This window comes from Aptenodytes patagonicus, chromosome 23 (assembly GCF_965638725.1).
Source record: "Aptenodytes patagonicus chromosome 23, bAptPat1.pri.cur, whole genome shotgun sequence".
In the NCBI taxonomy this organism is placed as follows: Eukaryota; Metazoa; Chordata; class Aves; order Sphenisciformes; family Spheniscidae; genus Aptenodytes; species Aptenodytes patagonicus.
This window is the reverse complement of record NC_134971.1, coordinates 3,078,053-3,101,761: the sequence shown is the minus strand read 5'-3', so window position 1 is coordinate 3,101,761 and position 23,709 is coordinate 3,078,053. Positions and strand designations below refer to the sequence as shown.

Here is a 23,709-nt window from a genome sequence, read left to right as displayed (position 1 = left end):
TTGCTTTGCTCTGCCCTACACTGTGCAGCACAGACCCCAGGCAGGGATTTTGGTGGTGTGGAGTTCAGCCTATGCAGCCTGAACAGAGCCCTCTTCAGAAATATTTACCCTGGCCTCTTCCTGAAAAGCTCCGTCTTGTCACTGCCTTTTCACAAGAGCACCCCCTCCCTTCCTTCCCACCTCATAGGGGAGGCACGGAAAGCCCAAAGGCTAGAAGTTGCTTTTATCTTCCACAACCCCCACCTCATTGTTGTTACATCTTGGCCACATTTTGTGCTCCATTTAATCCCATTTGAGAGAGGGCATTGGAGGATAGCAGGAGAGGGAGGGAAGAGAACCAGGGAAAGCAGGAGGGGACACAGAAAGGCAGACAAACAAAAAAATAGCACCACAAGGTGAAATTGCATCAACAGCATCGGCCCTATGATAGAGATGCATTCAGACAATCCACTTCCCACAATGGCCCTCCACGCAGGCACAGGGAAGAGCCACTTCAGCTGAGAATAGAAACACAATGGTGCCCTAGTTTGCAGAGGTGCTGCCTCTATTGTGGAGCCTGTTCCAAAGCCTCCGAAAGTTAATAGCATTTCTTTTCTTTAGAGCCATAAAGTCAATGTTTTGCAGAGCCTCAGGGACCCGTTTTACTCTCCCCCCTCACCTGTACACTCTGGTCCCATGCTGGAATCCATTGGCTTGCCAAGGAAAGTCACCCATCTCTATCAGAAGATCTGGTGAAGTTTGTACAGAGAGAAGGGAGGGGGAGCCAGCTAATGAGTGGGTCAGAGTTTTAATAAGTTTTGTAAAAGGATTAGACACATCTGTGCTTATGAACAGAATGTGCAGAGACCGTCTCTAGGCTGGGATTATAATGGCTGCCAATCCTTATGCTCTGGGGCAAAAGCTGATCCCCTGACTGGGGGTCAGGGATAAATGTCCCTGCGTGGCATAGCATGTCTACGAGGAAGATTCAAACTCCTACTGGGAAGCCTGTGGCAGGGGCTACTGTTCTAGGTAAGCTCCCGAATTGGGTCTGACATTACCTTGTTGATTTGCAGTGATCACTGCCAGACACTTTCTTGTACCCTACAGCCACAAAATGAGCCACCTCCCATGGGATGATTTGGAGCCATTCCAAAACAGAGCCAGGAGACAGGTATCCCAGCTGCACCCTTGGGATCTGCAATCCAACATGGGGATTTGCTTGGAATTAGGAACAGGATGCTAGGAGGGAGGTTATTTCTAGTAACAATTCTAACTGCAGTGAGAAAGAGGGCATGGGGGGGCGGGGTTACTGAGAATAATCGATATGATTATATTGGCAGTTCGGTGACAAATATAATCAAATCTTTGGTGCATGCAGGATCCGGCTTGTTGTGGCACATCAAAGCAAGCAGACCCCTTTCTCTTGCTCTCTAATCAGCAACCTCTTCTTTGTCTGCAGAATTGACTTGCCTCCATCCCACAAACCTGCCCCTCCACCAAAGAGGAAACAGGAGATGAAAAGCCACCTGACTGCAGAAGACATCCAGGTATGCCTCCCCAGCCCAGCTGCAAGTTCCTTCCTCTGGCAAGGAAAACTGACTCCAAGCAGTGTCCACAGTGCCTAAATTTTGGAAGGTTTGCAAGAGCAAAGAAGTCCATTGCCTAAGTTTGAGGGGCAGCAAGAAAGGACTTGTCTGCTCAGAATTCCCAAACATTGGCACTAACTGAAAGCTGTAATTTGGATCCTGGTACTCTCTTTTGTGGGGATTGAATTCTGAATGAGGTGGTGTTCAGATGGGCTCTGAGGTGTGAGGACTTTTGAGCATCCCCACCATTTTGAATGTCATGAGTGGTAGTGAGGGGTGTGAGAATGAAAGAAAAGAGAACAGGAGGCAAATAATACGGTAGGAGCAAGGGAGCAGGTAAGATGCACTGCCCTTCATGGTGATACCTTGTGGTGGTGTCACCTGAAGCAGATGGTGCCCCAAGCTATGACAGAAGGATAGTACTTGCTGTTCTCATCCCTCTTCTCTCTCTCTCCTCTATAACAGGTTGTTCACTTAGACAACATGAAACACGAGGAGGAAATCCAGAAACTCCCTTTGCAGACTCCATACTATGACATGGCAGCCACCGAGCCCTCTCCCTACACTGACAAACTGGTAAGGAGATCCGGGTGCTAATAGTACTGCTTGGCCTCATCCTCGCCCCCAGCCTCACTGCCTTTCACACAGGATCTCTCACCCTAAAAAATGAAAGACCCCCACCATCCACAGGGGTGAACAAGCAGCCTTCGCAGTCCAGGAGTATCCTCTCCTGGAGGAAGGCAACCTCCACACTCTGATCTCAGCCAACCTTTCAAATACCACTGATCCTAATTCAGCACTTGCCCCTTTTGCCCTCGGTTTCCATAGGTCCTAGAGCTGTGCCTTTATGGGTCATTCCTCAGTAAAACACCCTGCTTATTCCAAATCTTCATCAGAGGACTATCACAACCTGTGGTAGTCTCATCTTTACCTACATATGACAGCTAAGCCTACAAGCCACCTATCCCACCCCAGTCACTCTTCACCTCCTGCAACTGAGCCCCTTGCTCAATTGTTTGCAGCTGAATGAAGCAGCTCTCAAAGAGCAGCATGCACCACAGTGAGAGCTTCACAAAGCAATTATCTGCAGGGCAGAGCATGCCAGTGTTTGACTCTCAATTGACAACAAGTTCTTTAAACCCCCTTTTTTTGTGTGGATTTGTTCAGCCTCAGATAGGGAGATGCTGATGTGAGGCACCAGCAGCAGAGAGATTAAGGGTCAGGGAGAGATATTAGCAGCCATGCGGGAAAGGCTGGTTTTCAAGGACTGAGGCTGAAGGAGGAAATGTTAGATTCAAAGGGCAAAGGCATAGGAAACAGAGAACAGGTAGGATTAGAGTCCTCCCTTAACGAGAAAACAGAAAACCTTCCTCCTCCCAGGCCTTGGACAATATCCTTTCCCTCCCTCACCCCATCACATGGGGCTGATCCCCCCCATCCTCCATGGGAGACAGGGGATCCCCATGTAAATGCTGCAGGTCTCTCAAACTCTTCCCCCATGAGGGGTGGTTCAGAGCACTACATACCAAGCCTGGTGCTTCTACATCTCAGCAATGTGAACCCATTTGTTTGAGAAAGCAGTATAAACATCAGCCCATACTAGAGTAATATTTTACAAACATAACTAATTATAACCCTTCCTCCAGTTCATCCTGGAATGACCCTTTAATGTGTATTCCTGTGCAGATAATAGAAGGACAGGGACCAGTAACCTTTAGCTAGCAGAAGTCTGCAGCAAGACAGATGCCGAAGGCACTGGAAATAAAAAGACACAGTTCTGTGCTGAGCTGTGTTGGTGTGATCCTATTTACTTCATCCTAGCTGAACGTGGTTGATGTCCCTAAAGAAAAACTTCCCTTTGGAGCCCTCCCTCAGTCCTGGGGCTTGTCTCCAGCTCTTTCTAATCCTTGCTGAGTGGTAGCTGAGTTTTAAATGAAACACAGGATGCTAGAGCCAGACGGGCTGCTCTGTGGAGAGCATCTAAGAGCTGAATTTCAGGCAAGCAGGAGGATGGAGGAGCTCATTTCGGGAAATAACGAGTAGTCAGTTAATTAAGTGGCAGAGTTAGTGATGCGAGATGGGGCCTGATGGGTAGCTGCTCCGTAACCATGGGAACCGAGTTTGCTGCTCTCAATCCTGATCTGAGAAGATGCATTTCTATGTCCCACACTTGGCACTTGCTGCTCCTTAGCCATAGTTTTAGCCAAGAGGTGACAGACTGTGGAGCCCTCATTTCATTTGACCCATGAAGAAACTCCCTTTGCAGCAGGGATGTGGCATCTGGGTGACTCAACCGCTGCTGCCACAGCTGTGCCCGCTCTCGGCACAAGTCTAGCACAACTGCGAATTGGCCCTGTCCTCTGGTCAGCTTGGCTGGCAGTCCCTGTAAATGGTATCAGGCTCCCCCACCATGCAGATGCACCATGCTTTGGCTTTTTGCCCCAGGAATGAGATGAGGCTTGCTCCCATTTCCTGCTAAATCACTGTATCCTTTGGGCAGGCAGCAGGCTATTCAAGTTTGTGACTGGTAAGGGGAAGGAGGGTGTCACTTTGCTGCCAGGGAGTGCTGGTTTTGCTGGATTCTTCCCAGATAACACAGACAGTATGTGCTGCCACAGCCAGGGCCAGGTGTGCATCACGTTGCCCAGCCACGCTTTGAAGGGAGCCAGCTTTTGCCCTCCTCCCTGCAGGACCACTCGGAGGCATCACTTTTTTCACCCCTAAAGCATTGCAGAGGCCTCCTGTTCATGTCGCAGACATGCACTTCCCTGCAGAGGAGATGCTGAGGAGTGTCTGGCTGGGATAGCACTTGCACGGAAACCTCTGGAGAACAGCAGCAGGGATAGTGGTGGTTACCAAAACCTGCACACTCAGCTCAGGCCCAGTCACCACATTCCAACAGCGTGCTAAGGGAGGGACTGACGAAGGCAGGCTAGACCTGGCACAGTCCTTCACCTGAGAGATGGGTCAGTTGGAGGATGAGGAGGGAAGCACATTCCTTCAGCTTCATTGGGTCTCTGCCAACCTCACTTTGATACAGCCCCCCTCCCACTGTGTTCAGACGCAGATGTAGGCAGCTGCTCTGTTCTGTATGTGGTTCTGGGATCCTTTAGAGGGGAATGCACAAGAGAAAGGCAGGATATTCTTGTTCTGCTTGCACTTCATCTGGAGATTTGACTTGGGAGGGTAGTGAAGAAGACGAGAGTTGAAGGGAAGGGATTCTGCAGGAAAATGGGGTGGGTGCATTCAGCTTTAAATGAATTGTGCAAAACCTCGCAATTTGGGATAAACTAGATTCATCACAAGGCGGCATGAAAGCCACTGCCTGGGGTTGACAATTTCACAGCACTAGAATGGGAGTCAAAAAGTGATTAGAGATGGCAAAGAGTGAGGGAGGGGAAAATGGAGAGGTGCCAGGAGAAAATAAAACAGGCAGGTGGAGGAGGAATCCGCAAAGAGGGTGTGCAGGTATGTGTGTGCGGACATGTGCAGATGCATGCTGGCAGGGGACCAGGTGAAGGGGAGAGGCTGGGGCATGTCTGCAGGGACAGGATACCTGCAGAAAGTAGCAGGGGCAGGCCCTGTGTCAGAGGCTACAAAGGAATATGTATGTTTATGTGTTGCAAACTGTGGGAAAGATAACATGAAGCTGACAGCACAGAAATATGCAAGGACAGTGTAGTGGACAATTAAAGGTACAGAAGTGGACATGAGGGTGCTGGGGTTGCCTGCAGCATTTGTCTCTGAGCTCTTGTGGGGTAAAAGCTTTGGTTTATGTGAGGATATCTAAGCCAGAGTGAATGGGATGGAAAGGTGAGTGTGTGTTTCAGATAACACCTACAAAGACTATGCATGCCTGAGAGTGCCGGTACCCACGTGTGTCAGTGCGCAGAGTGACACGTGTGTGGGTAAAAGCAGAGGTGTGCTCTGTGTGCACATGGCAGTGCCTATGTGTCACATAGATGCTGTGTGTTTGTGTGCGAGAGGGAGCGTGAGCGAGAGAGGTGGAGGTACGAGTGCATGTAGGAGCAGAAGTATGATGAGTGTATGTATCGGCAATACCCATTTGCACAGGTAGAAGGGAAAGTTTCATTGCTGCAGACAGCAAAACAATTCCTTTCAGTTTACAGGGCAATTACCAGGGTGCTGATGCTGATGATTTACACAGAGTGCTTGCATGTGGTAGTGCTAGACCTTGTATACAAGTCACATTATTGATATTGTAATAAATTTTGCTCCAAACAAGCAGCAGGGAGCAGGAGCAAGCCCAAGAGTGGCAGAAAGCAAGGGAACTCCATGGAGAAAACACCTCCAGTGGGAAGGAAGCACTATTTTGGAGAGGAGCGAGGCAAAGTAGACAGCATAGGAACGAGGAGGTAGGAATGAGGAGGTAAAGACTTCGTCTGCCTTTCTCTGGGACTAGAGGGGGTACTGAGATACAAAGTTCAGGGGGAAAGAGTTCTGCAGGGCATAGGTTTAGGTTTGAGACTGGAGTTGGCATTACTGATTTTCTTAAATGTCCATAGACACTCAGTCTGGGTCCAGACACGAAGCAGAGAGGCCATAGGATACACAGCTTTCACACCAGCAACTTGCCACTGCCATCTGTTCACCTCCCCAAGGGCAGGAAAGAGGGCGACCTCAAACCTCCTGATCCTCCAGCGTCCAGCTTTACTGGGCACCACAGGGGATCTGGACACTGGAAATGCTGCTGCAGCCGTGTGCCCCTTTCCCCTCATCCCGGTGGCTGGGGAACACCAGCAGGGAGCCAAACCCTGCCACAGGACAGTGCAGCAGTCAGAGATAATCACTCACTGAATAACCCCCCTTCTGACAGGCACTAAACCAGCTCATTACAGGGCTATAAACTTCTGAAAACGGCTCTGCCACAGCTGGTACATGGCAGAGGACGCTTCCAAAAAAAGAGAAGAGAAACATTTTCAAATTAAACACCTTTTGCATAATTGCCATGTGATGTAGCCATTTTGGAAAGGGGATAGAGAAACTGGAAAGCTATTTCATTTGGAAGAGACAACTCTCTCCTCTCAGAGAGGCTTAGCAGATCCTTGGCTAATGCTGGCACAGAAACCAGGCCCAAAAGCGAGTATTAAAGAAACTCCACAGGGCAAGTAGCCAGGGTACCCCCTCACACCTCGGCTACTGACACCAGGGCTCCTCCTGGTGACTCATTTTCCCCACTGAGCAGTGAGGTCTCCAGGCCATCCTGCCTTCCAGGGTTCTCTGACCAATATTATTTGCAAAGCATGAGAGATGTCTGGGTAGGAATGATCAGACAAATTGGATAATATTCCATTCATGCAGTTCTTGCTGATAAGCCCGCTTAGTAAGGGAATACCCATAAATATTTTCATGCCAAAGAAGGATGCTTTTAGCATCTATTAGACATTATTACAATGACAAAATCATGCTGCATAGTTAATCTGCAGTAGCATACTGTGCAGTCAAGCCTCATGTTAAAATGTAGCACTTAAGAACTCTCCAGCCCTCACGCTAGGGCAAAACAACAGTATTGACTAAGCAGTGTCATTTCCCCATGGTAAGGCATCCGCTGCAAACCTGCCCTTGGAGCTATGGCTTTAAAGCCACTCCCTCCAGGTATCTCCTTCCCGACACCCAAAATTCAAGCCTTCCCCATGGTTTTCACTCATGCCCCCAAACCCTGCGTTTGCCTCCAGCGTGCTGCGACGAACCCCAAATTCCTGGGTCAAAACTGACAGCTCAGGTATCCAATAAGGTTTGAATTCACTGAACCACCCCCAGCTAAGGAAAATGCTGATGCCAGAGGGGTTGATGGGAAGATCAGAGCAGCGAGATGCTGCTGGGAGCAGCCCCAGTAAAAGGGGCAGATGGGGCAGTTGCTGGGAGTGCTGCCAACCTGGGCTGAGTGACTCAGCTCAGTGGTGAATTTGTGGAGCAGTGCCATTAGGACCTTTGCTTTGATTTGGGATTTTACCTGACTGATTGTTCATTACCTCCCTACCTCCCTCTTTTTAACTGTTTTTTCTTCCTCCCCCCTCTCACCCTTTTCTTCTTTCTCCTTCCACACACTCCCTCTCCTGTCTCATTCACTCGCTCCCCACCTTCTGCACGGTTCCTGTGTTCTCACTCCCCCGCCTCTCCACTTCAACCCCAATTCCTCCCCCCTGTGTCCCTACCGCCTTGCTGCTCTCTTCTCTCCAGAACCCTGGCAACAAGGACTGTGATGTCCACTATGCAGAGCTGGACACTTCCGCTCTGGCCTCGTCACCCAGTCCTCGGACCTCCATCCATGCTGGCGGAGACCTAGTCGAGTATGCAACCATCCAGCCCAACTTACGCTAGCGCATGTCACTCTAGGCCCTTTCCCCTCAGATTCTGGCCTCAAGGTACACAATCGCACTCTGCCTTCCTCACTGCGCCCCTCTGAAAGTCAGTGCTCCCCTCCGCATCTCCTCCCCTTCCTGTGGAGCGGCCCCCATGCATCCAGTCTGTCCTCCTCCCCACTCCCTCCACCTCCTGCATGCTGCCCACGATGGCTGCTCTCTTTGCTACCCTTATTTCTGGGGGTGCTGACAGGAACACCTTTGCCTTGTCTTGCCTTCTGCGCATGCTTTTTGCAGTGTTTTCCTTTGCTTTCTACAGTGAGGCGAAGCATGTGGGAGGGGGAAAGGGTTAATGGCTTTGTTTCAGAACAGGGGTCTGCCCCCTCTGCAGTCAGTGTGGCTGGAGACACAGGGAGAAACGAGGTGGGTTTGAAGGGTACAGCTCTTGGTGTGGGATTTGGTTTGGTGAATTTTTGTAAGGCTCACCAGCACAAAGCAAAGCAGCAATACTAGGATGTGCAGAAGCTGAAGCCAAAAGCCTTGTGGAGATGTTAAGAGGGCCTTTCCAAGCTAGTCAGTACAAGAAGGGGAGGGAATGAAAACGGGACTGACTGAAAGAAAAAAAAAAGAAAAAAGAAGAGTTTGTATGTATGGAAGCAACTATAGATAAGACGGAGCATATGTGCATGTGTGAAAGAACAAGGTGGGAGAGTATGTGAGAGAATATGGGAACACGTAAACGTTCCTGCATCTGAAAGAGTCGGTGAATAAGAGACAGTCAGAGAGGGACTGCGTATGCAAAAATAAAAGAGCTTGCGTTGCATGAGGTTGGCACAGACAGCATGTTTGGATGTTTGAGAGAAAGGGAGAAAGATTGTTTTCTTTGGTGCTCTCCTCCTCAAAATTAGAAACCAGACCTGACTGTTTCCCTGTTCATGTTTTTCTGACCACTTTAAGTGTCACCAAGCTCCTTCAAGCTCAGGTCCTGTGGCAGGGACTGATTAGGACTCAGCTTGTGTTTAAACCTACAAGTGGTTGTTCTGGACCATCTCTAGCTACCAGTGACCCTTTGAAATGGAATGGTGTTTGCAGTGGAAAGAGGTGTCTTCGGCTCTTACATTCCATTACCCTATAATCATACCCTTTTCTCAGGTATTAAAGCCACCAGGTCCCTATCTGAAAGGGAGGCAACTCTCCTTTCCCACCCCATGGGAGATTTGCTGGGTGATGCCAAGAATTGTCGGCCAAGGAATTGCCATTGGCAGCCCTGTCCTTGGCTATGACTTTCCCTCGCTCCTGTGTATTCCCTGAGTTGTGGTGACCACAGCTTCTGCCTTGCTCCACAGAGGAGGCACACAGAGAAGCAGTAGCTTGGCGATGGGGAGGGGTGATTTGGAGAAGATAACAGAGGGCAAGGGAATTGGATCCTTGGGAAGGAGGGGAATAGCTCTGTGCAGGAGGATAAGCAGGGGAAAAATGGTGTTTTTAAAAAGTCCCACCAGACAGTCCTGTTGATGTAGTGCCTCCTTGCAGACTAGGAACATCTGTGCTAACAGGTGGGTTAAGGTAGAGCAGAAACACCCGGGTGGAAGGTGTGCAATGGGTTAGTTCCTTTTGCCTTTATCCCTGTGGTCCCTGGTTTTCCTGTGTTGGAAGCAGCCCTGTAGTTCCCTTGCTGTAGCAAAACCCTTCCTAGGTAAGTGTCTGCAGCAGGCCTGGCCTGGACCAGAACGGTAACCTCTCTCTTTTGCGGTGTCTCTCTCATCCACCCCTGCTCCCAGAATGAGGATCAAGGTCTTCGTAGACGTAATGAGCGAGAATGGACAGTAAGTTTTGGATCAGTTTGGTTTTTCTTTTCTCCATTTGGTTGTGGGGTCTGTTTGTCACTGGAGAGAGGTGCTGATCAGCTCCCAGGCACCTGCCTGCCTGTCACCAACAGGCAGCAGCACTGCCAGCCTCTTGCACACAGAGAGAGGATGAAAACGCCAGCCCAGGGGAAGATGTAGTTGAAAGCAGCCACCTTCCCTTATGCCTTCACCTCCAGTTCCCAACAGTTTCTTGGGTTGCACTGGAGGACCACTCCCACTGTTACAAACAAGGCAAGCGCTCCCTAATCCATCTTGGGAGGTCTCGCCTTGTCCTCCCTGGGGTGGGGGATTTTATCGTCAGCAAAAGGACAGTAATCCTCCAAATCCAAATTTGGAAATCCTCCCAGTTTCTCTGAAGTAAAAATAAAGCCAGTCATATGGTGCTTTGAAGGTGTAATCTCACTGCCACAAAATCTCCCTGGTAAGGCACACCACAGATCAGGGTGATTTTTTTTTAATGCTTTTTAATTGTTTCCTCCCCCTTCACCTCCCCACACTTCTGCTCTCAGTTTTGTTTGGGAATTTCTTGTCCCTGTTACAGCAAGAATAGCTCAAAACCATGAGACTCGCACCAAGATCCCAGCAAATTAGTGACCAGGGTTCAGATTCCCAGCTCTGCCTTCTGAATGTCCCTATAACACTATTAAACCTGCACCAGTTACAGATTTGGTGCAGACTGAGCTGGGGATATTGGAGAACCATCAAATGTAGCAGCCTTGACTTAGTTCCCATTCGCCACATTTCCTCCCTATCAACACCAAGGTTGCCTGAATACCCCCCCAGGTCAATAGCCCCATTTCCAATTTTTAGGAGAAATAAAGCAAAGAACTAAGGTGGCTCCTTATTAGTTTCCCATCAGTAAATGAGGATAACAGCCCTGTCCTGACTCCAGAAGGGTAGAGAGAAAGACCTAGGAGAGAAACAGCATGAAGGGAAATGTTTAAGATTAATGATGGTCTAAGATGCTATAGGAACACAGAACAGGTACGTACTATAGACAGAGAGAGAGTGAGTTAAAAGCATGCTGTAAGAAGGAATGCAGCCTTATGAGCAAGTTTTCTGCAGAAATAATACTTGCATGTGTCTGTGGGTGCATCCCTCATCATAGGTCCTTACCCTATATTTCAGCCTTCCTCATGCTCAACCTTGAACCCAGGGGTGAGCTGCTCTGTCCCACTTGCCCTCAGTTTTGTCCTCACAGAAGTCCACCACTCCTAAGAGCAAGCTCAGGGCCACTGGTTCCCACCCATCCCCGATACATTAATGTTTGTTCTTTACTCAGGACTGATTATCCCCGGAGCTCCCTCATAGATAAGGTGTCAAACAGAGTGCAGGAGCATGCCAGGACATACCTAAAGTTGTGGCCGTACTTGGAAGTTGAAAAGCAGGTCAAAAATGCTGAACAGGGAGTTTAGAAACAGGGAGGAGAGGATGTGAGGCTCCCAACACCATGATGAAATGTTCTTATTTTTGGTTCCCATTATATTTTCTATCTTCCAACACCTACATCCTCTCCACTGACTGGTCTGCACTGTGACAACAGTCCTCTGTTGCTGTCACTCAACAAAATGCTTCTCTCTATCCGTCAGCCTGTGCTGCATCCCAAAATTCAAAGCCAACTGATGGAGAGGATCAGGGTAGTGGCAGCCCAAAGTTTGAATAGTTTTGAACAGCAGGGACTTTTCCCAGCCAGGGAAGAGGCTAACACATCCGATAGGTGCATGAATGTGCACTGTGTTTGCCTTGAGTTTGGCCAAGCAGAGAAAACCAGCCTACTTCTGTTTGTGAGCCATGCTGCAAGACTAAAGACAAGTTTAAACTGCATGAGAGATTATTAACTGGCTCTTGGGCTTTTGAGCAATAGCAGAAACCACAGTCCTCTCTGGCGGTATCTGTCCAACTCTCACATGTAATAGAGTTGTCAGATTTTCCAGAGAAAAATATAGCAGAGGAATCCTCAGGACCCTGAGAAGTTTTTCTTCACTTTTAGACCAGTAAGACCTCATTATTTAGGGATGATTAAAAGTATAGGATGTAGTCAGGTCGGAGGGAAAGCTGTCTGCAGCACACCTAGTTTTACCAAAGAGATGATCTGCAAATAGAAGAAAAGCTGGAGACAGGTGTATAGGGGATGGAGAAGGGTTGAGAGTAAGTCATGGCAGAAATGAAAGCTCTCTAATTCAATCAAATAAAGACTGTTTAAAGGTAATCTGCCAGGCTGTCTGAAATGGATAGATTGCTGACATCCCCTTTAATCAAGCTCTTGAAAATAAAACTGAGAGGGGAGGATGTAACCCAGCTAATGAAGAATTGTACGGAGTCATGCTGGAAACAAAAGCAAGTGGGAGAAGTCAGGTGGGGGAAGGTGGCAGAATGGTGTGCCAGTTCAATCTAATTAGTTCATTATCCCTAATTTAATTTCAAACTTTGTTAAAGATAAATTAGATTTGGGAGAAGTCACAGTGGGACTGGGGAAGGAAGTCAGAGGGCACCGGCTGCTAAATATGTTAAAAAACATCAGGCTGATTTTGTTCTCTTCCCTTTCGCTACTTAGAAATGAGATCAGGGAACAAAGCAGAAGCAATGCGACTTCTGGCTTCACATGCTGAAGAAAGGTGAAAAGAGACAGGGAAGTCTCTTCCTTTGAGCCCGACGCTGGCATTCTCCAGCTGCCCTGCTCTGGCCCCACTCCCACCTGTGAAGAGTGAGCACAAAACACTGGCCAGAAAGAAAAGAGCTTGTTCAGACTCATCTGGCCAAATAGAAGTGCTGACAAAATTGCACTTGTTTTCTCTAGCCCTACTTCATGGATGCTTGTTTCACACCCACGCTAACTCATAGATAAACAGAAAGAAATAGGCTTTGCTGACCCAGTATATTGTCAATAGGCAGCCCAAAAAATAGTATCTCATGACCCCTTCTGCTTCTTTCAGTGTTAGATGCTAACAACCAGCTCAATTTACACAAGATGTGTACTTATGTTAACTAAGAATCTCTTTCCTATTAGACCTTTCTGTCTATTAGACCTTTTGAGTGCACAGATTAGTGTGAAGTCCTATGCTTTTCTGTTGCATGCTCAAAAAGCATATAAACCTACCCTCCCATGTAATTGATAATAGATTGCTAGCCTTGCTAAGAGACCTTCTTGCCTGCTATGTCTTACTGAATTTCAACCATTGAGACAACTTCCCTTTCAGGTCAGCTTTATCCAGAAAGTTGAGCTATCAGTTAATGACTTACCTCTCTAAAACAGGAGGAGAGCATGGCTAATGCTTTTCTTCCCCTTGCAGGTATGGAAAGGAGTTCTGTTGCGTTTGAGATTTCCTGAGAGTAGATTATACAGGGAGAGAACCCTCACACATGCTGTGCTGACTAACACTCTCCCTAGCTGCTAGCCCTTCTTTATCCCTTTTTATCAGCTGGGGCCATCAGAAGAATAGCAATCAGCTGTTCTTTGTTCCCTGCTTCCCTTATGGTATGGATCCCTGTTTATGCTATAGAATTTGTATGAAGATAACTGTCTCCAGGCTTGAAGTATGTGTTGCCAGAGCCTGCCCAGTTTTCCAGCCAGAGGGTTGTGTGTGGTACAGTGTAAAACTGAGCCTTGAATTCTGTAGAGGCCTAAACTTTCTGTGTAAATATAGCTCGCACCTGGGAATGGGAGAGCTGTAAGTCAGGGCTGCCTAAAGCAGCCAGGAAGAGATTGTAGGGGTTAAGGTAGAGTTAGTGAAGCTTCCTCATGTCCCCTGGCATGGGTTCCTCCAGTTAAACAGCTATAATGCTGCACAGCACCTCTCCACCTCTTCATTTTGCAATTAAAAGCCAGAAGTGGACAAAAACCTCATGAGGTAGCTGTGGGAATGGCCCACCTGAATTTCAGATACCAATGCAGCAATTCTAAGTAGAAGGGGCCTAGAGGCTACTATTCTTTGCTGTCTGGCCAGGTCAAGATCACTGACTTTTAAAAGCTTAAGCAGTGGGATATACAGTTTTGCCGAGGAAAGGGAAATGAAAATCAGATTGACCTTAGATTGCTGCTGCTTTCCTGGTGTTCAGACAAACTTTCCATCCTCTGGCAGCCTTCATTGCTCTTAGCAAGGCTGTTCCTGAAATTGCCTTAAGACTGTGCAGCCCTCCAACTTGCTTGTTGCCTCTTCTAGCAGTCTGAACCATTAATAAATTATTGTTGACACTTGGTTTTCTATATGATTTTTTTAAGCATCCTGGTGAAATATTTATCCAGGAACTGGCAGCAGACAAGCAGAGTAGATTGTTCTGTTCCCTCAGGCATTTTCTCCTGAGGGTCAAGTCCTTGTCCTTTCCACTAAACAGACTGTTTCTGGTGTTTTGAAAGAGAACAAGGAAGGACTTGAGGGCAAGTTACTTGCTTCTAACAGCCCCAGTTCAAACCACAGGCATAAAAGGTGATTGCCAGTGCATTTGCTCTCTCTTAGAGAAGAGATTAGCCCTTGGTGAGAGCCCATGAATGTGGGTTGATTTTAAAGACCAAAAGCACTGTCCTCGCTAGATGTCCCTCCTGCTTGGGTCATCTTGCAGAGCTTCAAACCGGAGGAAAGGGTCTGTGAGCAGGCAGGAATCCTTCCCATCTGCTGCCACCCTCTGGGGAGCCAGATTCCTGGGCTGTGGGAAAGCTCTGCACTCCTCTGAGCTTACACAGGCGTCCCCCGCAGGCACACCAGGAGAGGCAGGGGGGTCTCTCTCCTCCTGTTGCTGCTGTTTGCATGGAACTTCTGGGAGAAAAAGGTTCTTTGCAATTTTTGCACTCGAACAAGCAGTGTTTCTTCATTACTGCTTGCCACACCTCTGCAAAATTATCTCAATAGAAATCAAAGCACTTTGGACTCCGAGGGGTTTTCATTTCATTTGGCACTTAAAGAGGAAGAATCAGATTTTGCAAAGTATCCATAATACACTCCATCAGAGGGAAGATCGCGGGACCACACAGCAGTCTCGATCTTGCGAGTGCTTTATATTCTCTGTAGTTGATTTGACTTACAAAACTGGCCCCGAGGCTTTCAGTGGAACTGTTCACACAGGTAAAGCTTAGCGCATGCACTCCTATCTACTAGGTAAACATTAGACACAATAACTTACTTTGCTTCCAGAGTCCCTGGTCAGACACATGTGCCCTTTAAATAAAAGAGCACGCACCTGGATTAGAATAATGATGCATACAAGCACTGCTTTTGCAAAACTCAGGTGTGGAAGAGTTAGGAAGACTGAAAATAAACTGTCCTTTCTTGGCTGACTGCTTATTTTATCCAGAGAGGCAGAGCATTTACAGAGAAGGGGCAAACCATGCAAAATCTATACATATTCATCAGCAATATGGATATTTCGGGAAGTGAGACAAAAAGTTTTAAATGTGAGGATTTATCACCTGGCTTTCTATTTTTCTGAAGCAGTAAGCAGAACTATTTAATTTTCCATCCTACTTGTTATATGTGTGTCTCAGCAAGGAACTGAAGAGTTGTATGTTTTATGGCCAATGATCCCAGAGTTTTCACCCATTGACTTTTGTCTCTACTTACAGAACTTTGGAAAGTGTCACTCAGAGATATCGAATGCGAGTGATTACCTGACCCGCTGTTACTCTCATGAAGATCGATATCTGGAGAAGATCCCTCATGTCTATACGCCCTTGTCAGATCTCCCGCAAGATCTTTATCCTCATCGTTCTGACATCTCCTTCTGCTGCCCACCTCCCGGTTCCCGGGCTCCTTACATCTGTCCTAAGGAACAGTACGTTTAAAGTGTCAACACAGCAAATGAAAAAGCTAATGTTTTTCACTTCTCCTGACCCTGTCGCTCAACAACCAAGGCCTTTTAGATCCCCCCCTTTGCCATTGCTTATTTTATTTATCGATTTTTAAATTTTGGTGCAACTGTAATTGACATGATTAGGTTAAGTATCTGCCTGGCTTGCTAATGCTCAAGGGAACACTCTGCCTTTGCCCACGTCTCATTCAGTACTTGCATCTTTCTTTTCTCACCCTGGCCCTCCTGTATCAAGCTGGCTATGTGTGTGCATGTGTATGTGGATGACAGCTGCCCTGTGTTGGATGGGATGTGCCCAACCTGATTAAAAGTCCGTAGGTTCCCTTGTGTCAATCTCTACACTGTTTGCACCAGAGTAGCCGGGTGTGGATTCTTCACAGCCCTTGTTCCAGCTTGTGTGAAGTTTTACAGCGCAGCCAGTGCTCAAATCTGAGGCTGTAGCAGGTTTTTTCCCCCTCCTTTGGAGAAATTTGTTTCCCCCTTGGCAGTGGGGATAGGAAATCCCTGTTGTGAAGAGCTAAACAGCCAAGATTGCTGAACAAGATAATAAGATGCTTATAATGAAAGATGCTCAAAACCAACCCAAGAATAGAGAAAATGACTTGGTTTAGGGGTTTTGTTTCTGTCCTTTTTCCCTCCTGCTCCCACTCCCAATCTCTTGGATTGACTCTCTTAAATCCAGACGGCATGGAGACATATTTTGAAGCTACCACATTTGGAGAAAGCATCCTTTAAATAACTGTCTTATAACCTGAAACCCAAAGGGGAAAAAAAATTAGAAAGGAAAACATTCTCTCTAATTTTCCTTTTCAAAGCGTAACGTGACCCCCCACTAGCTTTCCCCCCTCTCTTCCTTGCATCTGTTGATTGGAATTTTAAAATGAACTCAGGCAGAATATAAAGAATAAATCACGATTTCAGGTAATCTTCTTGCTCTTAATGAAGGATAAAAGCCAATAGAGGAATCTGGCCTTTTAACTTTTTTAAAAGCATCTTAGTTTTGGGACTACAAATTTTTTTATATTGGAATGTGTGTGGGTGTGTAAATCCAAATGCATACATTCCTGTGACCACAAAGTGTTTTAGAGAAGGGAATTTATCTCCACATCACATTTGTGTTCACTTGTATTAGAGGAAAAATAAATATAGATATACACTTAAATGTATATAAAAGCAAAGAAGAGGAAGAGGAGAAAAAGGAATGAACATCCTGTATAAGAGCTTGGTTTCAAGGATAACTGTCATCTGTTTCACCCAGGTATGGCATAGAAGAGATGACGGCTGGGACAGTTCTGAACAAGGGGATATGCCTTCTTGGCGAATGGGCATTTACTTTCCTTTGTCTCAGGTTGGGTATTTGGCATTCTGCAGACATTGCACACTTAACATCACTCTGGAAACCATGAGGATGTTTGAGCAAAGTGCATGTGGGAGGGAGAGATGGGGACCACACCATTATCCTGCTGCCCAGGCACCAAACGACGTTTCAGTGCTACTTGTACAAAGAAGTGAAACTACCATCAAAATGAAAGCCTCCCCATAAGAGGAGATATGAATACCGTGTTGGATGCTACCAGCCCAGCTCCTGCCATGCCACACGGACTGAGACACCATTTTATTTTTGTATATCTGAATCTAAACAGCTGTAGTTGTTCTATGCACTTTCTGTGTTCCCATCACCTAGCATAGCCTCAAGACTCACCCTGCTTGTCCCTCTTCCTCCACAGAGAAGCACATCTGTGTTCACACTACCTCGTGGATTCCCTGCAGGCTAATAAATAGATCTGTATATAAGAGAGAAGCTTATACTTCAGTTAGTACAGTCCGCACTGTGTGAGGATGATGCCACACGCATGGATCCCGCTGGGCCCTTGCACAGCATACAACATACCCTTGGAGAACCGACTCTTCCCACCCCTCTTCCCCTGCCTCCCTGGTGCATGTTGCCACTGTGCTTTGTGGAGACAGCATGGTAGCTGGTCACAAGGACAAGATTTCGTCTCTGTGGTGGGAAATCACTGCACAACGTGGGGAGGTGGTTTCCCACTAGATTGACAGGTTATTGTATCTGCTAGGTGACCTGGCTCTGCTTGGCTGGGTGAGGTGTGGATGAAAGGGCACTGATGCATTTCTTGTCCAAGCTGAAATGGCCAGTACCTCTAACAGGCGTAGCAGCTTTCATAAGTGCTAGTGCATGGAGTGCTCTCATTCCCGGAGGATCAGGGCACTATACATACATAGCCTTAGAGTGTTAAATACAACTTTTCCAATACCATCCTTTTGGTCTTGACTGATGGAACCCTTTTTGGAGTCATTTGGATTCACATTTCCTCTGCCAGCCTCCAGAGAATTCAGCCAGTCATTTACTTACACCAACGGACTCAAGTGCTACATGTCCTGGTTCAGATAATGTATTTCTCTCTCTCATTTTCTTCTCAACATACCTTGGGGTACTTTCTGGTTACCACAGAGCTGGAAATTGGGTGTGCTCTGAACTGAAGCCACAGCCAACATATTCGCCTCAGCAAGGGAACCACGCTTTGGAGTCTGCCAAATCTGCCTTTGGTCACTCTGTTTGGAAAAGTGATGAGGTGCTGGAAAACCCAGGGGTCTCTGACATCCTGGAATCAACCCAGCACCACTGACCATGGAGAAAAAGCAAGAAAAAGTCCATTACACGCTTCCCTATTTGCATGCCTGTAATAGCAGGATGCTGCCTGCACAGCAGCAATTAAAGTAGATTTGATTAGGAGCCTTCACCTGATGCAGTTTCAGACAGATCTAAGAATTTAAATGAGAAGTGGAATATGGTCAGGTCTTCAGACACATAAGGAAACAAGCTAGACAAAATGGTTGTTTGCCAGAGTAGGCAGGGGACATGTTGCAGGTAGTTTTCTCTGCTGCCCGTGGCTGGAGGAACGATGCTTTGATGAGGGAGGGGAAGGCAGAGATACAGACTGCAGCATTACAGAGAAACTCTAGTTGCCTTGTGCAGCTTTGAATTTGAGCTGCCCACAGAAGACTGCCACAAAGGGTTTTACTGTGCTTTTCAGCAAAGCAAAAGGATTTCAATCCTCCTTAGAAAGGGTAAAAGCAAGAAAAGCCTAAATTCAAAGCAGTAGTTTGACTTACGCCAGCACATATATTAAGCTTAGGAATGTCTTGGTTCTCTTTGCCTTTTAACGTTCTTTCTTCTCCTTAAGAACTGGGTTGGTCTCAAACAAATGGCAAAAGAGAGTCTCCACACACCACCAAATTCCTTTGTACCCTAGGAAAAGGGGGAAACCCCCTGAAGAAAAACCCTGAAGAAAGAGATAGTGAGATTCAAGTTCATTGTTTGAGTTTTACAAAGCTGTGTTTAGAAGTGGTTCTGATTCAGGGCTCGTATTCCCCCTTCCCTTTCCATACAGTTGCACAAAGTTCGCCTAATGGCTATTTCCAAACTTTGCTGCACCTGTTGCCGCGGGCTTAACACTGGCTTTGCTCCGTGATAAGGCTACCCATGTCTGCGGTGACCTCGCAGGTGCAGAAATCCTGCTGCAGCAATGCTAATGAGAGGTGTTCTCCTGCCATGGTGCTTAAAAGATCCCTTCTCCAGGAAGAGAGCCATCCAGTAACATTGTTGGGCGTAGATTGCTGAACAAGTTGAACAGGAAACTGGTGGAGTGTGATCATCCAGTGGGCTAGCAGTATATGGGAGGAACTGGTGGTTTATTTCTGTGTCTTACTGGTGTGAGACATGAAGCCTTTCTTCCTGTTACTGGGGTGAAATGTCATAATTTCTGTTCCATATGTTGGTGGCACTGACACAAGAGCTCTTGCAGGTGGAAAAGACTGATCACAGAACTTAAATAAAAGTGAACTGAAGAGTTAAAACAACTTCTCTCATAGCTGTGAAATGTGTGAGGTGCTTGATCTCTTCCTTTCTCCCAGTGCTGACTTCTTCCTGAGTTGTTCACTACACCTATCATCCCTTGCACATTCACACCCCAAAATGTACACGCATGCACACGCACCCCTGCCTTCGCACTGGGGCCCGGGAGTTACTCGCTGAGTTCTGCCTGTTCGCGAAGGCTGTCCTCAGGACTAGACTAACCCGCTTTTCACGTTGCATCCTGCACCGTCTGCAGCACTGGCAGGGGCATGGGACTTAAAGGTAAACAGAGGAGCAGTGTTCAGGTGACCTGCAAGGCAATGCCTGGTGCACATTACTACTATAGCTCTGCCTTTGGAGCAATACAAACATAATTATGATGCCCAAGTGCTCTATGAGAGATGCCTCTTTCACTTCATTCATTTTATTTGTTACCTTTTAGGGAAGCCTCCTCCCAGCCTCCCCGTGCAAGTGGATGGAATAGATTCAGTCACAAACAGCCGGTCCTCTGGGCCAGCAGGTATTTAGGGAAGGTATAGGTGAAGTCATCCCCGGGGCCCCCTCCTCTCTAGCCCACTTTTCTTGCAAGTGCCCTGATTTCCTTCTGCAGGCAAGCACTGCTTCTGGTTCCATATGCAGGTAGACATTGAACATTGTTTTAAGACAACAAATGCATTGCAGCTGCCTTTGCTGCAAGGGACTGCCAGACAGCCCCTGCTGCACTCTGGTGCGCTGCGTGGGAACTGTCAGAGAGGGATGGGGAGCCCAGAGACGCCTCCTCTGCCACATCCATAACGCAGGGGAAAGGAGACTACTCCATCTCTGCTCCTGCTTCATTACACGCTCCGCTAGCACCCACGAATCACGGTGCAGTGAGCACTGGTGTCCCGGATATTTCCTCACCAGCAGCACATGGCAATCAAATGTACCTCGGTCAGGGGCAGGACCGGGCCCTGCACCAGCTGGCGGGAAGCGCTCCCTGGTTAATCTAGGATTAGCAAGAGCTGGATTCACACAAGAAACAGGCAACAGAATAAAAACCCGTCCTTAAAAGGGGGTCCTCTGGTTAAAAAAGAGAGAAGCAAGCGGTCTGGCGAGAGGGTAGGGGGTGAGGAGGGGAAAGTGCTCCAGTCTGGGGGGATTTCCTCCACAGCTCCCCAGCCCGGCCGCACGCCTCCACAGCCCCAGCAACCCAAGCTCGGGCTAGGACCCGTGGCAGGAGGAGAGCCCAGCACGCTGCAGGACGAGGGCTTCCCAGCCAGGCTCTTGCCTTTCCCCCTTCCAGGCACTGCTCGCTTTAGGAGGCCACGCAGGCTGTGCAGGGTGTTACATGCCAGCCTGGCAATCCTGCTCCCGTGGCTAGGGTTCACCTTGCTGAACCGGCAGACCCCTGCTGTCGTGCCTGCCTAGCCTGGTGAGCGTGCTGACATCCCGCGGCGGGCAGAGGAGCTATATGCAGACAGACAGACACATTGGCATGTGCGTGTGCGAGCACGCATGCACTCATAGGGGAACGGGGTGTCAGTCCAGTCCAGCTGAACATGAAGCTCGCACTTACTTAGGACGTTCCCTACCAGACAGGTTTGATCAATACACTAGTAGAGAATTTTTAGCACAAGCCACTAACTCTGAGAATGAAAAATCCCCAGGATATTTTTTAATAAAAAAGCTCCATTGCACAAGGATAGAGCCTCTGCATCTGGATAAAGACCTTTTGGAACAATTTTGCCACAGATCTGGGCTAGAAAGTGGCAGAGGGCTGGGTGGGGAGTCATGAAGGGAAGGTAAAAGGGTCTCTGTGTTGCAGTCAGTGGGTTGAATACAGCCTGTGTTAGCAGCAGCCAAAGCTGGTCATTACCAGGTAGGCGTTTATTGGATTGCATGAGATAAGCTGTCATGACCAGGGCACATTTTGTTGAGAACTCCAGAGTTTCTCTTGGTTGTTTCTCAGAATGGTTCAAGGAGAGCCACAACTTATCCTCAGGGACAATGTGGCCCAGGATAGCATGCAGATCCAAGCACTAGCGCAGGATGGTGAAAGCAGACTGCTGGCAATGTTATCCTCGCTTTGCACAAAGACAGACAAGTATATCCTGTATTTCTGGAACCTGGCATCTCCCCCCAGGACTGTATTTACTTTCTGAACAGGGGAAAAGAATCTGGATTTACCTCCTGCATGGCCAGTTTATAACACAGGTGCCATTTGCACGGAGACTCCCACCAATGCCCAGCTAGAGCTTTGCTCATCTGAGTTGAAAAGGCACATGAACACCCAGGCTAGTATCAGAGACGCTTTGCACAGATAAGGTGGAAAAGATGCCCGCTCAAACAGAGGTGCTGTGAAACACATCCATTCCTGCTTTTTTTTTTATTTCCCCGCTGCTATCAGATGTGCAAGCAGGGTCAGCACTTAAGATGAGTGTTGAGGTCTCTTTCTTCAGTGCTGAATGTACTATGATCAGTGCCTCACTCAGAACAGAGTACTTCCTGCTGGGTCACTTTATGTGTATACAGAAATTTATGTATCAATCTATATGTATAAAACTAAAATATTGGTATTACTGCCTCTTGGACTGCACTAAATATATAAAACGTATCAAAACACTTATATAGCTAAAGAGCTGTTGTTTTATCCTTGGAGATAGTCACCTTTATAAAGAGCTTTTCATATAGAAGCAAAAAATAGGCACCGTGGAGGGCAGACAATATACCACACGTCTGGAGTGGAGTGGGGGAGCTGCAAATTAAAGGACAGCACAGGAAAGAGCTGCATTAAAGATTCCACGTCTCTGCTGCAAACAGGGATGGCTGATCTCTTCTTTGCTATACTGTCATGCTCTATTTTCTTTCCCTTTATGGCGGATGGGAGGTGAGGTTTTAAAGCCTGCCAAGAATGCATCCAGTCCTGTTCCTCTGGGTGAACAGCACCATAGACAGAATGAACTTTCTCCAAGCTTCCTCCCACCCCCACATCCTCCCCTCCCCCTTGTAATCCAGGCTCGAGTACCATCATTTTCATATCAGTACTAATTACATTAATTATTCTCCTCAGTATAAAACTCATTAAGCTGGAATTTATGGTTCATTAACTCAGAGCCGGAGTTCTTCCTCGGTGCAGTGGTGTGGGGCCAGGATTATTTCTGTCCTGGCTGGGGGCAGGTTCTAATCCATGTCCCTTGGCCACGCTCAGCATCGCCTATTGAAGTGTGAACAAAGTCGCGTGTGCTCGTACAGGGGTATCACACCAGGCAGGGAAGGTGTTTCTGAACCACAGGAGGACTGGAAAGGTCAACACCCCTGGTGCAGGCCCAGTGTGAAATGCGTTTTGTTACAGTTCAGGGAAAATCAGGTGTGACTAGCAGAGTGAGAACAGCCAAAGGAATACTTGCGGGTGGGCTACGTGCCAGGGTGGATCAGGACTGAAAAGAACATCTTTGGTGGTGTGGGGAAAGGTTTGTACTAGTGCTCGGGAGATCTGGCTTCAAGTCTGGTATAGAGTTGCTGTGAGCCTGCGGAAGCCACTCATAGCACAGGACAGAGAGGATTTATGCTGCCTGACCTAAGGCAACCTGGTTAGGTGGCTGGACGTAGTCAGGAGTGAGATGCTTCTCCAGAAAGACATCACACCTACTTTGAGGGCAAGCTCTAATCACTCCCTTAACATGTCATGGTCTGGAAAGGCCATCCTGACTTACGCATTTGGGGTGAGAATAATGGTATCCTGGTGGTATCTCCTCTGTGTTGGTTCTCCGTATGCCTTTTCTCGGGGCGGAGGGCTAAGCCAGCTGCAGAGCCCTACCTAGACTTCCTGTGACTCAGTGGTAAAGCTATGATGAGCACTTCCACTCTCATGGGGGGCGATGGTAAGAGAGGAGCCCTCGCTGTCGCCACCTCTCCCAGGGACACCTCTCTAACTAACAAGCACTGTCCTTGTCTTCTAAAGAGTAGCCAGGAGTGGTCTTTCACTGGGCCTGATCTTGGAGTGTAAAAGCAGTCCTGGGAATGGCAGGGAAGGAAGAAAGATGAGAAGCTGCACGTCTCCTGCCTGGGACACGGGGTCCAGCCCAGCATGTTTCAAACTCCCAGACTTGAGCATAGGCTGCCACAGGAGATGGAAGTGACAGGCAGGCTGACCTCCTAATGGACCCGATTGACAGAGAATCCATTTCCTGAGTGCAGTGCCTCCTTCACACTGCGCAGGTTTCTATCGCGCTCCCTAATTACTGTAATTAAGCAGTCATGCTGAGTGATGTTAGACAGAGGGTTCAGAGTCATTA

General features: G+C 47.7%; 1 protein-coding gene across 4 annotated transcripts in view; it reads left to right on the top strand.

The window, feature by feature from the left end:
• Window positions 1-19,446, top strand: part of NECTIN1 (nectin cell adhesion molecule 1) — a 109,589-nt gene extending 90,143 nt beyond the window's left edge. The window contains exons 7-10 of one of the 4 annotated variants that reach the window (XM_076358615.1): window positions 1,442-1,529; window positions 2,034-2,144; window positions 9,673-9,717; window positions 15,314-19,446. In XM_076358615.1, the coding sequence (XP_076214730.1) occupies window positions 1,442-1,529; window positions 2,034-2,144; window positions 9,673-9,717; window positions 15,314-15,532 (463 nt within the window). In that variant the 3' untranslated portion in view covers window positions 15,533-19,446. Of the gene's footprint in view, window positions 1-1,441; window positions 1,530-2,033; window positions 2,145-7,769; window positions 7,955-9,672; window positions 9,718-15,313 lie in introns of those variants that run through there. The other 3 variants (XM_076358620.1, XM_076358619.1, XM_076358616.1) reach the window with 3 other exon arrangements.
• The last annotated feature ends 4,263 nt before the right edge of the window (window positions 19,447-23,709 follow it).